This window comes from Passer domesticus, chromosome 3 (assembly GCF_036417665.1).
Source record: "Passer domesticus isolate bPasDom1 chromosome 3, bPasDom1.hap1, whole genome shotgun sequence".
In the NCBI taxonomy this organism is placed as follows: Eukaryota; Metazoa; Chordata; class Aves; order Passeriformes; family Passeridae; genus Passer; species Passer domesticus.
Window position 1 is genome coordinate 53,996,854 of NC_087476.1, and position 18,206 is coordinate 54,015,059.

At 38.6% G+C, this 18,206-nt stretch overlaps 1 protein-coding gene across 13 annotated transcripts in view; it reads right to left on the reverse strand.

Annotated features, from left to right (window-relative positions):
- The window catches only part of PTPRK (protein tyrosine phosphatase receptor type K), a 382,581-nt gene that overhangs the window by 287,416 nt on the left and 76,959 nt on the right, over positions 1-18,206 (reverse strand). For all 13 annotated transcript variants that reach the window (XM_064413126.1, XM_064413124.1, XM_064413122.1 and 10 more), the window contains exon 2: positions 12,098-12,220. In XM_064413126.1, the coding sequence (XP_064269196.1) occupies positions 12,098-12,220 (123 nt within the window). The remainder of the gene's footprint in view (positions 1-12,097; positions 12,221-18,206) is intronic.

Here is an 18,206-nt window from a genome sequence, read left to right on the forward strand (position 1 = left end):
GCCTGTTTAACTCTCTGCAAGGCAACAGTCCTTCCCGGTGCTTCAAGAAGATGTTCTTGATCAACCAGCTCTCTTGAACCCCTTGGCCCTTCAGGGTGCCTCCCAATGGGATCTTGCAAAGCAAGTCCCTGAAGAGGTCAAAATCTGCTCTTCAAAATTCAAGTCTGTAATTCTGCTGTTAGCCCTGGGGACTCTTCTCAAACTCAAGGCTCATGATCATTTCAGCTGATGCTGCCCTTAAACATACTCAAACAGCTCTTCCCTGTTGGTGAAGGTAGCATCTCTTGGAGTCACTGACTGTGAGGCTTTCACCAACTGCATAAAGAGGGCTTCATCTGTTTCCGTGTCTTGATAGATTATAGCAGACATTCACAGCAAAATCTCCTCTTGCTGATTTATTCTCTGATCCTTACCCATAAGCTACATACACTGTTTTGCAGCTTTGCTTCTTTCACACTCCTTAATCAAAATCTTCATATAAATTCCACATGAATATTACATTACTATAATTTTATATAAATATAAATTATATATGCAAAATAAATTGTGTACCTTGTGAGTAACATGAATTTCATACAATGTAAGTAAATTTACATACTAATTTTAAGAAGGTTTTTTCATACTAGGTCAGCTGGTTGGGTTGCAAAATTTATTTAGTCTAGAGGGAATCATCAGACATTTTTATATAAGAAGTTCATTTTACACTTTTACCCATGTTTTCTTTAAGCCATTGCACAAATATCTCCCTGTTGAATAGGCTTGATACAGCACCTGTCTTTGTGCAGTCATCTGCTCCCAGGTGACCAATATGTCTCACTTGGTGGTAATCTCCTCCTCTTCCTTATACATTTAATGAATTCCAGTGGAGAAGGTTTTCCAACAATGTGCAATCAACATACTCAAAAGCATGTACTTGTCTGAATCCTCCAAAAAGCTGCTTACATGGTTCTCCACATTTGGAGAGACTGCTTACACACAACTGTGAATATCCATTGTCTTAGTCATAAGATGAACAGACTCTCTCTTGGTTCCAGACAAGATCCAATACAAAGGCATCAGCAGGACCATGCAAGGAAAACCTTGGGGCTGACAAGGTGGAAATTAAGCTTATATTCATCACAACATTCAAAACACAAACTGCTGTTTACAGCTTACAGGTGACATGATATAACAACTCCCTGTGTCTGCCTCTCCTCTTGTTTTTATGCCACTCATCCTTTCAGCTCCTTCATTCCCTTGTGCTGCTGGCTGTGATGCTTGTCAGACTTGAGTCAAGTCAATTCACTAAGCCAGATGAATCCAGAAAAACAACAACATTTTCTCAGAGATAATGAGTTGTATCAGCTCTCTGTGAGCTCTGACCAGTAAAGCTAGCTGAGGGAGCTAGCTGAAATATGAAGGCAAGGGAGGAGAGGGAGTAAGGATGAGCAGAATAATCCCTTTACTCAACAGCAAGGTATTAGGATGGCTCACTGTGACCTGTGAAGCTGCAGCCTAATTGGAAACTTACACTGGCTTAATATCTACCTTCAACTGCAGTCTAATTGGAAAGCAGAGCTCTTACTGCCAGTCTGGAGGAAAGTGATAAGAGACCACCTACAAAGCCTGGAGCCAAGGCAACCTGCTCCCATGCACTGTAACCAGCAGGCACAGGAAGCCATCTCTACTGCTAGTACAAGGGCTACTTGCTAATGTCACTGCAAATGTCACTCAGCTGCATATTTTCTTTATTTCTTTCAAGAAAGTCTACAAGACGGGAGATTTCAAAGCCAGCCTTAAGCCTGGCACACACAATGGAGAAGCTGAAAGAAGGTAAAGGCTATGTTAGCAGATGTCAGCTATACAAAGAGGAAAAATTAATGACAACAGCTTCTTCTGTTTGTATGCCATGTGCTTACAGATCACTCATTCACGGAAATAAGTTCAGAGAACACAAATGCATGAGAAAGATGCTTAGTTCATGCTGCTTGTTGACTTTCTCTAAGAGAGTACAGTATGTCTGATTCATGTTTATACAAGGCTAGGTTTTTGAAGCTAAAGATAGTTGGATCCCAAACAGACTAAATAGCTGTCAAATCCTCAGAACTGTTCTTTAAAAAGGCAGAACAAAACAAGGAAGTTTGGGAGTTTTGCTAACTCAGCAACAGGTGGAGAGCTGGGTCATTCTCCCACCTTAGGAACACAAGACTAACTGGAATACCTTGGGATAGTGCAGCACTATACATTGTAAGCACACCTCTGAGTTCCACGTTTTTTCTCATTTTTTTCCCCGAAGCTGTACAATAGACTGGGAGCTTTAAAAGCTGTTTCCTCTGAAACAAATAAGAATCAAATGCTTCTTTTTTTCAATAAATAAGAAGCACAATCACCACCAAAAAACCCCACCCTTGAGCTTTCACGGGGTCAGAATATTATTTAATTATAGCTCTCCAGCCTAGAAGGGTCTGGATAAAAGTAGGGTTCTGATAGAAGATAGGCATTTTTCCAAGTCTGCTGAGGTGATGGGGGGAGCTAGAGGGGATGGGGAAAATATGCTTTTTTCCTCTACAAGATAGACAGTATGTAAAATGCCAAACAAATTAAAAATGTATGATCTAATTCAAGTTTTCCTGCTTGCTGATTTTAACTACAGCTTAAATCTGATAAAAGTCCACCCTTCTTTGGACAGAAGTTTTGGTTTGGAATGAAATAATGTATTGCATATTAAAAGTAATATTTTTCTAGTGGGCCATGTTCATAATGGATTTAATTTCTTAATAATATTCTAAAATTTACTCTAAAACATACTTAAATAAGGTGACTTTCAAGCCCAGGAGGAGATGAGACAAAAAATAAAAAAGACATCTTTGAATGTCACTGCGTGTGTGGAAGCAACATTACATATGCTAATGATTAAACAAGATTCAGAAACAAACACAAACATCACATACAAGGCAAAGCAAAGCAACACAGCTGAATCTGCTCCCGTACCTGACACAAACCTACTCCTTCCCTAATAAGCACCATCTCAGCAATTGCTTTTTCACAGCCTACATGCTCAGAAATGAGATTTGTGTAACTGTCATAAAACAGACTTTCCTTTTCAAGGTGTTTCTGTGTAGCAAGGTGGGAAAGGGAAAAAATAATCCCAGCAAAGTGACTCTGGTGTGGGGGAGAGTGACAGAGAAGAAAATAAAAAAGAAGGGGGGAAAAAAAAAGGAAAAAGAGATTAAACAAACTTTACAAACTAGCTCAAAAAACCAAACTGAACAAGTATCTATGGCAATGACAGAAAGCACAAATTAAATATTAAATATTTTACAGTTTTCTAATAGTAATTTTTTTATTTGCTCACTACAACCTAAGAAAAATTTGAACCTTCTCTGTTAACTCAAAATCTGTTCAGTAAAATAATAATAATATTATTAATACTGCAGTTGTAGTCACTATTAACAAACATCAATGACTGCTGCATCAGCATGGACCTGCAGCAAAAGCACAAGGGAACATAAATTACTTGCTGAGCAGTAAAAGTGTTGGAGCTCAGAAATCAATATTTAAGCAGACAGGAATATTTCAGGCACTGTACATGGAAAACATTAAGTAAAGCATCACTTCCCTTTGTTTTTTTTTTTTTTTGTTTTGTTTTGTTGGGGTTTTTTTGCTATTATTTGGCTTACTGAATTTTATCTCCTCTTATATCCAGGGTTTTGTTTGTTTTTATAGGCATTGCTTCTTCTGTTGTTGGGGTTGCCATTCCTCAGGTTCTAGATTTGTAGGTAATTCAGATATTAGTTTACAGTTGCATAATAGAGATCCTGTACTAAATTGGGAATGCTCTTACTCTGCAGTGAATTCTTGTCTGAATTCAAAGAATCTCACAGCTTCCCTTCCATGAAGGGCCTTCATATCTACTGTGACCAAAGTCAGAAGTTAGCCCAGGGAAGGGGAGGTACCCATATACAAAGGGTTATCACAGCACCCTAGCAGCAGAAATACATGGCATTTCTTTCTGAAGTTTACTGCTTCAGAAGTAATAATCTGCATTAGCAACCACTGTACATTACTCATTCTATCACAGGGCTTTTTTCTGTCTTGTCTGAACAGCAGTCTTTTTCAGACATCAAGTCCTTCACTCTCCTTTCCAAATAGTTCCTAGGTGCTGCTTTTACTTATCGTCTTCCAAATAGTAAAATTATTTTACTTTTTTCCTCTACTTCCAATCTGGCTTCTTCTCCATCTCCTATAAGTCAAGATGTGGTTATATTACTGCTAAAAATTGCATACAAATGAGTGGGAGCAGAATGCAGAGCAATAAGGTTTCCAGTCAGGGCAACCTACAGAAATGTTAAAGCTAAAGTACAGGAGCAGACATAGACAGGGACAGCGAAGGATGCCACCTACACTTACAGCAAACTGAAGCAGCCATGTAAACATAAAATAACTTCACATACACTAGTTGCCTGCCTTTTATCTTGTCTATGAGAGGGTCCAGCCAAAGGGTGCCAAACAGAGGGTTCAAGGTTACCCGATGTGCAGACCCCATTCCTTCCTCTGTAAGCAGAAGCACACACACTCCGCCCGTGCTCTGGACTAAATGATGCCATGTGAGAAGCAGCAGTACTTCAGCTTGGGTCTGACCCTCCACTGCACTCCAAAACAGCCCAGAATATTTGAAGGTGAGGCAACTGCTATCTTCAGGAGAAAAAATAAATACATATATACACACACATGAGCAGGCTGAGAGTGAAAATGATGGTAGCACAGTGGTACAACAGGCAGACACAGTTGCCTGTCATGCAGGTGACACAAAAGAGGAGCAAAAGCAGGGCTTGCTCCTTTCCATGCAGGTAAGCTGTGAGAAACCAAATAAGCACTTCTTGCTGTGCTTTGGACTTCTAGCTTTGCAAGCTCTGAATGCCTCTAAATGCTTCAAATAACCTGTAGCACCTTCCAGGCTACCAAGGTGCCATGCAACCGTGTTTTTCCTTCAATTCTGAAAGGCTAGCACAGCAACATTTTTCTTTTTGTTCACCCTTCACAATGCTACCAAAACAGCAGTTCCAGGTAAAGCCCCTTACTGACATCCACAAATACCGAAGCAGCAGCTGACTTTATACAAGCAATGAAACACCTCCCTTACAGCCCAGGCTTCTGACCAAGAGTGGCAAGTCAACCAGAATTGGTCATGTCTCCCTGCTCACAGTGCTGAACAATCCCATCTGAACTCCTTGAGATGCAGATACCAGAAGCTAGAAAGCTGCAGCACTCAACAGAAGGCTGTGTAACAAGCAGGAAGACAGCTACAAATGCTCTGATGGTAACAAAGGTGGATTTGTCCAAGATTGACCTACTACTTTGAAACTCTATCTGTAACAAGCAGATTTTTCCGCTTGTTTTAATTTAGTAGTCCAGATTCAGAGCCACATCCTAATATATTTCCAATATTGGACTAGAAAAAAAAAAGAACGAGGAAAAAGAAGGAGCAGTTTCTCAGAAGGCTGCATTTTATACACTGGATGGAATTGGAAGGCTGAACAAAACAGTATTATAACTTAGAAGAGGGGGAAAAAAAAAAGCAAAACCAACCAAATCAGTGTAGATATGCGGATATAGTAACTGGCCTTGAAGGTCAAGCGATTTTGTGTAAATTCAGCAAGAAATCTGTGTCAATGAATGAAAACCCAAGACATTTATTACTCCTATGCAAAAGTTATTACTATTATTACAAAAACTCTACTTTTCGTAAACTCATGCCTAAATTTTTTGATGAAAAAATGTCTTATCTAAATGTACAAAAGCACTGATACACTGTGCAATATCTGTAAATCTTTCCCTGTGCCCCTCCACCGTTCACTTTATGCCGAGTATTTGAGAACAACAGGGAATTCTTGAAATTGGTCAATAGATGGATAGTGCACTGTATTCAATGAGCCAAATAGGATCAGGATGTTTACACGTGTTCTTTAGGCAGACATTAATTGCACTGGACTAACAAGGTAGGTTTCTTTCTGTTACAGATGCTACTAACAGACAAAAAAGCAAGCACAAAGCTTACTGAACAAGGAAGGCAGGAAAATATGTTTTTCTGATCAAGGAAGTACTTTAAATAAATTCAGCTCCACAGTGCATTGACAAGTTAAACAGGAGATAAATATCAGTCAACTTTTGGGGTAAAGGAGAATATGAAGACTTAAGTGTCCAAGCCAAAAAGAATAAAGCCACCTTAAATAAAATATATATATTCTATCACATAAAGAAATGTAAAAGGGAGAAAGACAATCAGAATTATTTAGCAGCCCCAAACACAGACCCAAGATTTTGCATTTGTTTTATAATGTAATGATCCAGGTAAACATACAATTATCAAAATTTAAAACCATTACATTCCTGGATTGCATTTGCCAATCTATGAACTAGTCAACAAATTCTCTTGCTCATAGTTTCTCTGATCTTTACACCAACAATGCAAGTCACAGAGCAACAAAATATTGAAAATTCAGTTCTCAGCTGCTCAATGGACTAGTAAACTTTGTCTGCCTGTCTATAAAAATAAAGGGATCCAGAAAAAGACCCTGCTTGAACTTCACCCTTCTGTAGCACAAAACAGCAAGCTGCCATGATACGTGTGGGGCAGCAGAGCTCAGTAACCCAGGACATGGTGAGAGTTCTGCTGCTGAGCTCTCCTATCCACGCCTCAAGAAGCACACTTTTTTTCACTAGGCACTGCTTCACAGTTGGCTTTTGTCTGACTATACCCTAACACATCCACATAATTTAAATTTATTCATGGGTTTGTGGATTCATTTTACAGGAGAAAAATTCAGGTTTAAGTGAAGTGAAAGGCCAGAAGTCTCATCTATATGACATTTACATTACAGCTTTCCTTCCTGAGCTAAATCCATATGAAATCTATATTAAAACACAAATTTCATGACCTTTGTCTACCCTCTCTCAGTTATACATTTCATAAATGCTTCCTGTGCTGAAATTCATTTTGCGTCATGCAGGTGACACAAAAGTTATTTCCTTTCTGTACAAGGCAGAACTCAAATAGAGCACAACTGACCTTTCAGATCACAACAAATACTCAACATTATTTGTACAGAAACATTTAAGTTTCGCACAAATCTAAGGATGTCATTTTCATATTTCTTTCAGGTGCTCAAGCCACCACCTAACGTGGTCCTCATCAGCTACATGAGCATAGCAAATCTCAGATGCACAATGAACTACCTGACCCATGCTGCACACTTTTTTTTAAATGTACAATCCACACAAGCACACAACCATATGTATATCAAAACAACTGGGAGAAGGCAGAAACAAGAGAATGCTTCTGGGTACAACAGGATGTGGCAATGAGCAGTCAGATATTCTACCTAAAAACCATAAAAAAGAAATTATCATGGAAGTACAGCCTTTTTGTCAGCGCATTTCCTCCCATCTCCAATACCTTTCACCATATACACACTCCTTTCTGAAACAGGTGTTTAGGCTTCCCCCAGAATACCAGCCTAAACCAGAATGTGCTGGTGTTTTACTTTTCAGAATTGTTTTGTTTCTTTTCTTTTTTTTTTCAGAGTAGCGAATTTAGCTTTGTTCTTCAGTGGGGAGGCATAAAAGGCTATATACAATTTCTGTAAAGTGAAAAAATTATTTCTGCAATACTCTTATTGTAACAAAGTTGGTATTTGCAAAACTCTGTAATACTAAGGAACACTTTTAAAGATTTAATCTGGGGTTTTTTTAGTCATGTTAGATGACAAGTGCAACTAAGACTTCCCTCACAGCTGTTAATTTAGTTTACTTAGATTTCTATAAAATCAGTTTTAAAACATTAGCACACATCCAATACAGGCACATTATCCATCTGAGAGATCAGAAATAAGATGTCCATCTCAGCACATCAGTACTGTCCACTATAATTTAGACATTCTTCAAAACGCAACTGTAACCAGGAGGGTAACAGCCCTCACATTAAAAAAGTCCTTCATTAAGTGGCTCCCATCACACAGCCCATTACAAGCTCTCATGCCCTGACCTTGCATAGCCTCAGAGTAATATTGCTTTTAACAGGCAAAGCAAACAGGGTAAATAAACTATCTTCTCTATCTAGGGGTAAAACCATCAGTAAATGTATTATTAATACATACAAAATCCCCCTTTGCACATCTCCAGTGGTATAAGAAAGCACTGTTATTTACTCTGTTAACCGCAAAATTAAGTTATCCATACACAATGAATAATCCCCTAAAATAACTGGAAAATATCCATTGACAAAATTGGATTTCTGCTTAAAAGCATTCTCCAATTTCTATCTTGTATAACATAATGTATAAAAACAACACATATGAAAACAGAATACATGCTCTAAAGGGTTTTTTTGAACATCTAGAAAATGTCTTTCTTTAGATGGACCAAGACCACAAGTCAAATATTTGGACTTCATTTTTTGTCACCGTGTCTACAAAAATACAACACTTGTTTATCAGCCCTGCTTCCCACAAAGCACAAATGTACAGTTGCAGAACCATGTTCACTTACGGAACATCTCAGTAGTCTTGGACTATTTGACCTAGAATGATGGTCTGGAGAAAAGTCTGTGTTTTATTTAAGAGGTATTTTAAAAAAATTGAAGTGTGGGAGACCATTAGTACTCAGCTTTGCATATTTTCTGTACGTAAGACAAACATGTTTAAAGGGGAAGTCATGTACAAGCCCAAAAAAAAAAAGAGCTGCATTTTCCCATGTGCCACAACAAAATCTGACACTGTCTTTTAGCCCAAAGCAGATACTAGAAGCCTTCAAGGGGCCCATACACAGTAAAATAAGACTGACAGGGCAAAACCATAGCCTCCTTGAGAACATTATAAATAAAGACTGTTTCTAGTTGAGAACATTTCTAAATGCCAAACAACTGGAAAGTAGGAGAGCACTCAGGGCATGGATCAGCACCTTTTTGTCACAACTTCTTGCCTAGGCAACTGCTAATGGCTACACTCAAAATCAGCAGATCTTTAGCTTGATCTAGCATAGTCACTTTTATGTGCTTTCAGAAAGCTAATACTGGAAATTTTTGGATTTTTCCCAGGTGTTTTCCTATGTCTTAATAAGTAATCCAAAGATTTTATCACATACATTGCAGTTCGGACAGTTTACAAGTAGGTATTGAAATCTGTACTCGAGTCCCTGCTTTAGGTGGTCACTTTATTTTTAAATAATCATTATGTACTGCATTTATTTTTCCCATAACAGAAGATAAGTGGCTTTTGCCTCTGCTCAAAGCTTGAGAAATCCAATGTAGGTCAGTCTAAAAAAAAAAAATCTGAAGTTGCATTAATTACTCAGAGGTAATTACACTTGCTTTACAAATAACATTTACTATTGCTACACTAATATAATGTTTTCCATTAGGAGAAGTTTTCATATTTTCCTAGCACTCTGAAGCACGTGCCATTAGGTCTGAAATTTCCCATGATTCATCATCACTGTCCAAAGCACAGCACCGATCTCAACTACCACCCGCCTTGAATCAAAAGTAAAACATTGGCACTTATCAATTTAGCACTTGCTATAACATTAGCAATTATCAGTTTTCCCCCTTTTACTATTTTTTACACATCCTAGCCTCTCTTCTATGCTTTATTTTGGGGAGTTTTGTTGTTTGGGGTTTTTTGTAATAGGTCTTTCTGAAGGTATTGAAGGCTGAAAATTGTCATTTGAAAATTGAGTATAATCCTCTATAACTGCAATGATTCTCTGTGAATGTGGTGAAGTTAGAGCCCTGAAAGCTGCATACTCACTGTAAGGGTATTCTCTTGTTATCGCAGTGGTAAAAGAGCGCTCCTCCTAAGACAAACCCATACCTGGAGCCCCACTTTACTGCATTCCAAAGAGATGTAAAAGACAAACACTACAAAAATGTGTCCATGTAAAGGAGGTGTTGATCAGAGCTTTGTACCTAGGTGAAGGACTACAGAGCCTGAGAAGAGATGGAAAGAAAGCAGCCCCTACTCTAGGACTTCAGTTTCTTAGCTGCTTAGTTTTTCTGGATACTCCTTCCCTTCTCTGCTGTCACTGACAGAAGAGAAAAAAAGTGGTCCCTAAGAGATTCCTAGCTTCTTCTACACATTATACAACACAGCATTTTTCATAGTGAAAACTGCAGTAGTATTTGACCTATACTTTCATTACCACATCTAATTCTACCTTGGGTAACTTCTTTATGAGCAGTAATCAGGACCACCAATGATAAAACACTGCACAGCAGATGACTGCACACAGTTAATTCCCTTCTGCTTTTGCCTGAACCTCTTGCTGTTCCATTTCCTGCACATCTACCAGAAGAATTCGGCACTCATTCTAGACCCATGTTACCTTTTCAGACTTAATTTAAAACCATGCTATTTCAAACACAAATGAACTTGAATATTTATGTATGGCATGCATCTTCAGAATCTGAAGACTCTGAACTTCTTAAGGGGAAGCTCATCAGACCAGAACAGATTTGAGGCTTAGTTTTAGCCCACATCTCAGTCACCAAACATCAAGCTTGTCACCAAACACAAGAAGTCTAGCATTCTAACCAAGAGTATCTCTTTTCTGTATCTCTTTTGGTCTATCTCTGAAAAATTCCTTTATTCTGATAGATTTTATTGAGCAGCCACAGTTTCGCATACAGATGCAAAAAAACCCCAAAAAACTTGCTCTGAAAGAATCCATGTGCTATGCTCAGAGAAAAATGAGTCTATAACAGAACTGAAAAGAAATCACATGCCAGAGAACACTGTGTCATTTAACTCTGACAACTGCCTAAGGATGACAGGTATGTTATTTGGAATAAGCATGAAGTGATCGTATCATTTAGATTCATTCAAAATACAATTCCTCAATTTGTTCTTCTTTCTGTACAAGGTGTGCCAAAGGTCTAAAAATACCAAATTACCAAATTTTCCCCAGAATGGTCTTTCCATCACAATTAAGATACCTCCAACTTTTATAAAAAACATGTACATTCTGAAAATGTAAACTGAATAGTAACTAATTTTGGCCTTACTAGGGGAGATATTGTTTTCAACTTTTTTTAATAGAAGACCTTCACAAATGTTGAGGTTTTAAAGTTTATTCTTCCTTATGCAAAACTGAAGCACCAAAAAGTCCATTAAAGTGTGGGTCTTGCTTAGTTAACCTATTTTGCAAGTTATTGAGCATAGTAACACCTGATCATATCAGTGACTCCAAAGCAGGGGGAACCTACTAGGTAGCAGTTAAGAAGTAAAATTATATAGATCAGCCACCATTAATAATTCACAACAGTACACAAAATGCAGGGGAAGGAATGGTGCAGAGGTGAGGTTAGTTCTGTGTGGCAACATTTCTCACTCCTTCTCCACACATCCCTCACTTCACAAAACCTTTTAGATACAAATAAAATAGCCATGACCTTTTTTCCTCCTCTGCATGATTAATTACTTAATGTATTATTAATTGGAAAATGTAGCTGAATTTCAAATGCTTTCATTCTCTCAGCATATCATGCTGTCTGGGAAGCGCCGATTAAGCTGTTCATCAAAGGTGAGCAGGCAAGGTCATGTAGGCTGTGCCTCTTCAGTTATTCATTACCTGTCCTAAACAGTAATTAACAACAGCAATATTTCCATAAATCAAGCTTTTCTGATTACCTTCAGATGATAGGAGGTGGGGGGGGGGGGGGGGGGGGTGGGAAGGGAAAGAAGGAATCAGTGTATGGGTTTTTGCATGTATCCCTTTTTTCACCATTTCTTCTAGTGCCTACCTGAATAATTGAATCGATATGTTGGCTGTCATATAAAACATAGAATTTTACGTCAAGTCAACAGGAATTCCACACAGAATAAAGAGGAAATTATGGCTTCCCTTCACCCTTCTCTATGCCTCACCCCAGCTTTAAAGGGGTATTTGGTCTAAGAAGGCTTCTCAATTACCAAGATTGCTATATTTATTATTTTTGTTCCTTTATATGATCTCCATCACAAAGGTTGAAGTGGGGATCTCAGATCATGACCTTGAAGTTATATTCAATGAGGCTTCAAGTTTGTAAAGAAAGTTATCCTTCAGTATCTGTGAGGTTTCTCACCTTGAGGCATTTCAGGTGGCAAATAGTGAGGCTCTTGAGCACTGACATGCACCCAGTCGAAATCATCATACAGGTCTTGGTGGTAGTCACAGGGCCCAGGACCATCATCGAACGTGCATCCTCCTAGAGAAGAAATTTGTTATTAGTTTATTTGAAAGCAGAGGAGACCTTCCAAGAGTCAATCAGAGCTGTTTCTCTGGGGCCCACCACAACTGCAGTGCCCACGCAGCTTTGTACCACAGTTCACAGGCCTGCATTTACAAAGCTAACACCTGCAAACAACTCACCCATCAGTGTTGCCCTCTCTTTGGTAAAAACGTTACTACTCCACACAACCAATTTCCCCCAAGAGCACCTTCTGTCAGAGCAAATCATAGCCTGAAGTCACCAATTCAAGTGAAACCTATCTCAGAGTCTGTGTGACAAAAAGCAACATGCTATCTAAACCACAAGGGAAACTGAAAATAATAGACCAAGATCAAAGATGAAAAACAAAAACTCTGAAAGCAAAAGCAGTCCGAACACTAACAACAAGGATAAATACTGTGCCCAAGACAGTCAGAAAAATTAATTAAAATTACTTGGAAAATAAATAATTGCTGAAGAATGAATTGGGTAATCTTGATTTACTAAATCAATCTAGCATAACATAGCAAGGCATTTTTTCAGGGTCACACAAACAACTGACATGAAAACCTTACAACAAAAGTTGTGAGAAGTGACAGAGGGAAAGAAGAATGGAAGGAATGCAAATTATTGGAGGGGAAAAAAAAGACAGAATTCCCATGTAGCACAATAATGTCTGCCCTGTCTCATTCAGTAAGTTTTTTATTCCATTCTTAACTCAAGGCCATTAAGTAGGTTGGGAAAAGAGAAGAAAGCATGACAATCTCAGAAAAAGATCAAGGTTTGAGAATGAAGAAACAAAGGAATCAAAAGAGCCTGGTCAAAGAAAAAGCAGTGCGCAAAGGCAAGAAAATACAGATGTCATGCATGCAATTCTGCAGCAGCTGTTATCTCTATGCATGGCACACAGCCCCAGAATTTGCTCCTCCTACTCAAAAACAAAAGGCAATAGCAGGAGAGACTGAAAGAGAAAACAGTGCATTCATCACTACTTAGGTGGTATTTTTTAATCCAGATAAGTTATATAAGACTTGACTTGCAGAAAATTTTTGAAAGTCATGAGAGATATTTCTTGCATGCTCTTCCCCCTGTTCTCTGGAACCTGGGCACATCAATCCAAATAACAACACTCATCACAACAAAAGCTCCTTTTACTAAGATGCTTCTAGAAAAACTGGGGCATTTGTATCGACTTTGTTGTCTGTCTTTTTAAATACAAAATATGGTACAAGCACTTTGAGAACAAACAAAAACCCCTTATTACAATAGATTCCAGTGTTGCCTATGATGAGTCACCACCTTAGCACAAAGAGCCAACACCCTTCCCAGCCTGCCAGAGTCTCACCAGCTCACACTGCACTCAGGAGATGAACGGGTGGAGGTGGAAAAGGGGAGATTGAGGACCATCGAGAGCTACAGCCTGTGCTCATTCTTGCCCTCTGTACAAGACATGCATAGGGTGGAACTCAGAAAGGCCAGATAAAAAGGAAAGGAAAAATGTGCATGTATGTCACCAAATTGAGAATGAAAATGGTTTTAACCCACCCAAAACAGCATATTCCAGTATCACCTTAATAGACAAAGTTTGCACGAACAGAGCTCATATCTAGGGAAGAGAAGGTTCCTTTTGCTAAATTCCATAAGCAAATCTGATGCTGTCCCACACCAAGAGATCATGTTGCATCTTCAGTTAGGGATAACTCAAATAGCTCCCACAAATCTGTAAAAGTATTTGTCATTTTGAATGACTGACAAAACCAAGTTTTAGAAAATCCTACATCACCAAAACCCATTGCCAGATGGGTACCCAGGTACTCCCGGAATTACCTTTTACCCAATGTTTCAGCTGGAAAGAACAACACCAGGACAGAAAGAAAATTCTACACTGGAGTAAAATTTGTGCTAAATCCTTGTACTGCAAACCCCTAAAACTTCATATGCATCTCTGTATTAACAACACTTGTTCAAACATCACCCTCTGGCAACATAAGCAGAGCATCAACAGCAGCAACAAAAGCACCACAACATTTTATTCCCTGTACTAAGCTGGTTACTACATCAGTGTCAAAGACTGCAAGGCACGAGAGAAATATTTGTGTGTCAGAGACTTTTCAATGTTCCAACTCCAGTGCCCTCTGTTACCAGTGAGAGACTTTTCTAATTAACATCTATTATGATAAAGCCAAAAAGACTTACAACATAAATCTTGCACTTTGATTTAACTTACACTTCTATGATCGCTCTACAGCAAAAAAATGTACATTTCCTTCAACATTTTACTGATAAATGAATAGCAGTTTCCCTTAAAGGGAAGTTATCAGTCTGCTGTCCCAGCACCGAAATGACATATGGCTTTGAAGCACATGCCTGCAGGGCACCCATTACCCTTTTTAATGGTTTGAGTGCCCTCAGTATATAAATTTAAACTACCAATGAATCTTTTAGACTCATTTGGAAGATGAATGTCCTTAATTGCTTGTCTTTGTACCCACTATTAATTTCAGTTATCAGAGTTCTGATTAGCAATAACAACGCACCTGTTAATACACAGCAAGCAATCCCAACCTCCTTGTGTGCACATCATGGCTGCACCCACAGAACAAGCAAATGTGCATTTATCATGTGCACATGAGCAAAGTTTTTCAGGATAGATTAACAACCCACTACCAATTCAACCCTGTAACAATTGCTTGAACCAATGGCTTCCCCTCATGGATCACACTGCCACCTTATCTCTTACCAACATACCGAGACATTTCAAGGCAAGTAAACAACAAATGCTGTAATGTTGCATCTAGCACAACACAAGACAGGCCAAGCATTTCAAACCCCCTGCAGACTACTCCTTAAGACTTAAAACATGAGCAAATTCAGACCTCACCTTCTCTGTTTTAACAGTCAATTGCCTGCATGCTATTTCAATAACTCCAGGCAGTAAGAGACAAACCTAGTGGAACAAGCTGTGTGGAAAACACAAGGAGAAGAAGTGGTGGGTGGGTGAAACCTGAAGTGATGAATTTTTTGCTAGCCATGTGTTCAAAACTGTCTACATTTTAAAATCAAATCTTAAACCACTCAAACATAACAAACATCTGACAAAAGTACACAATAGATCAGGACTTATTAGCACCCTAATTCAGCTACTGGGCCACTGTCCACAATAACGTAAAGCATTGCTCAGAGAAGATAGTGGATCAGCTTGATGAACATGCACTACCTTCCAATGAAGTTCAGCAGCTGAACTCAAGTACCCATTCATATTTGTTGACTAACATTTTGACAACAGTCTGCTAATATCCTACAAATTACAAATCATAAATCTCCTACTAAGCCATTTGTAATCTCCCCCAAAACTCAACAAAACTATAAACCACTGCCCCATTACCTATGGCCACCACATTCCTTTAGCTACCACTGATGTATAACTTAAAATTTTTCTTCAATACTACCCCACTACTGGAATTTGTCCACACCTACCGATACACATATCCTGCCACAGTGATTTGTACACTTCTGCTCAATCTCTGGGCTGGAAGCACAGCGCTGACATTCAAATGCTTTTGGATCTTGCACTACCTAAATCCACATTTACCTTAGATTTCTATTACGCTTCTGAAAAAAATGGCAGCAGCAGCAGTGATCAAGAGTAATACACCAGACCGGTCTGACCTCAGCGACCTGATGAGGACCAAAGGACTGGGATGCAAGGCAGTCAGTACTATCTCCTCCTTTCCAACACTGCCATCAGGACATAGCCCAAAAGAGCTAGATGGGACAGCATCAGCCAGAGCCAAGGACTGCCACACCTGCAGTGATGGCAGCAGCCATCAATCACCCTCAACAATCAAAGACAAACCAAAAGAAAATGCGGGTTGTCCATCAGAAACAAACACCCCACCAACAACTGAAATAGAAAACTAAGAAGACAGAATTTTCAGTGGCTGCGATTATTTTGTCAAACTACTAATTTTATTTTGGATCAATCAAATTTGTTCAGTTGCTTGTGAAGTACTTGGGAAACATTTACATTTGACGGAAATCAAGCAAAACAATGATTCACTGTATCCATTATCTTTTCTCATAAGCTGCACTAGGTTATCAACTTCAGCTTAAACAGACCGAGAACTCACACACCCCCCTTCAACGTCCTTCTAAAAGATAAATGATAAATCAGACTAGCCTCAAAAAAATTTCCTGCCTACATGTCCATTTTCATTCACGAAAGATAAAGAATCTTAAATGTTCATTATAAAAAGAAAGATTAATATCCCACACTGAACTCTCAGAAAATAAATTAAAGCTCTGCTTAATAACAAGGTCATCAAGATTAACCTAAATTTAATCTCAAAATTAATCATAAAATCCCCCAAATTAACCAAAATTTAATGAAGATTTAATAAAGATCATTTAGTCAAGAATTTACACATCATTTATTGAGGGGGCATGACCCTGGCACAACACCGTGTGCCCACCAAAGCTGCTCTATCAGTCCCCCCCCATCAGGGGAGAGAAAAATATTTTGAAGGACCTTTGGGTCACTTACCAATTACCATTGTGGGCAAACCACATCCAACTTAATTTATCACCAATCAAATTCAAGCAGTGTAATGAAAAATAACATTAAATCTTAAAAAACCTTTTGTCACAAAAAACTTTTCTCCTTAAATCTGTTATCCCAGAGGCACTACCACCATCTCTGACGGGCTCAGCCAGAGTCTTTCTTGGAGCCTGGCATTGGCTCTATCAAACACAGGGGAAGTTTCTGGCAGTTCTTTAAAGAAGCTACCCTTGTCTTCACAGAACCCCCTAGCCACCAAAACTTTGCCACACAAACCCAAAATAGCCATAAAAAGCTATTTCAAATTATTGATTTATTTACATTTAAAGAGAAATTGCATATTTTTTTAAATTATAATAATAATTCTTTAGCAGCAACACTTAGTACTGACATTGCCCTATGATTTTGATTTATCCTACCTCCTTTTATAACAACCCAGGAAAGAAGAGCTAAACAGATCTTTTCTCCATGTGGTTAGAACATAAATAAGCTTAAGACTAGAAGAAGCATGTGTCAATAACTGCCACTGATAAATTGATGTCCATTACAACTTTACTGTGGACTCCCAGCTCATCAGCTCGGGCTAAAAAGAAAAACTGATTGAGAATTTGAATAACTGATCTTTATCTAACAATTCCCAAGTTCCCACTGCACTCCCTAAAGATTATGTCACTTCTACTATTTAGAATAGAAACATTCAGTTGCACAACAACATTAAATTAAATTAAAGATACTCATAACATGTATTATGAATAGCATTATAGGGATGGTGCACTACTAGTCAGTGGAGATCTACTGACTTCCAGGTAAAAGATACTATTCCCTAATAGCATGCAAAAAGTCTGTATGCCCATTTCAATATTTAGATATTAGAAGTGTCCTTCATTGCTTCGTTCTCTAGCCTATCAACATGGCAAAGGATTTTTTTCAGCCTCAGAATGGCATGTGCAGAAAGACACTTGAAAGCATCCAGCTTTACCGTTTAGTTCTGAGATCTGTTTTTGCATCTGACCACTTCTGGTGTTATGCAAAATGCAAAACACAATAGTAATATCTTAAAGTTCCTGCTCCTCCATTTTAAGGAGCTGGTTGCAAGCCCAGAAGTTTGTCCACTAGGACCAGGCAGATCACCAACACAGGAGGACAAAAAACAACAAACAAGAGCACGAGAGAAGCATTGTACTAGAGGCACACAAAAATATTCTGCCAGCACAACTTCTCCTGTGCACAGGGCTCAGTTACCAATGATTTCTTTTGGAACTTCCATGTATGAAGGGGTCACAGTAGGGATTAAAATACTCTTCTCATTCAGCTCAACTGACTACTTGGAACAACGTGCTCATTTTATTCAAGAGCATGCTTTTATTTTTCTCCACCACCTGCTGTAAAAGCATAATGAATAGCTCTAAATCTATCAAAGTAGAT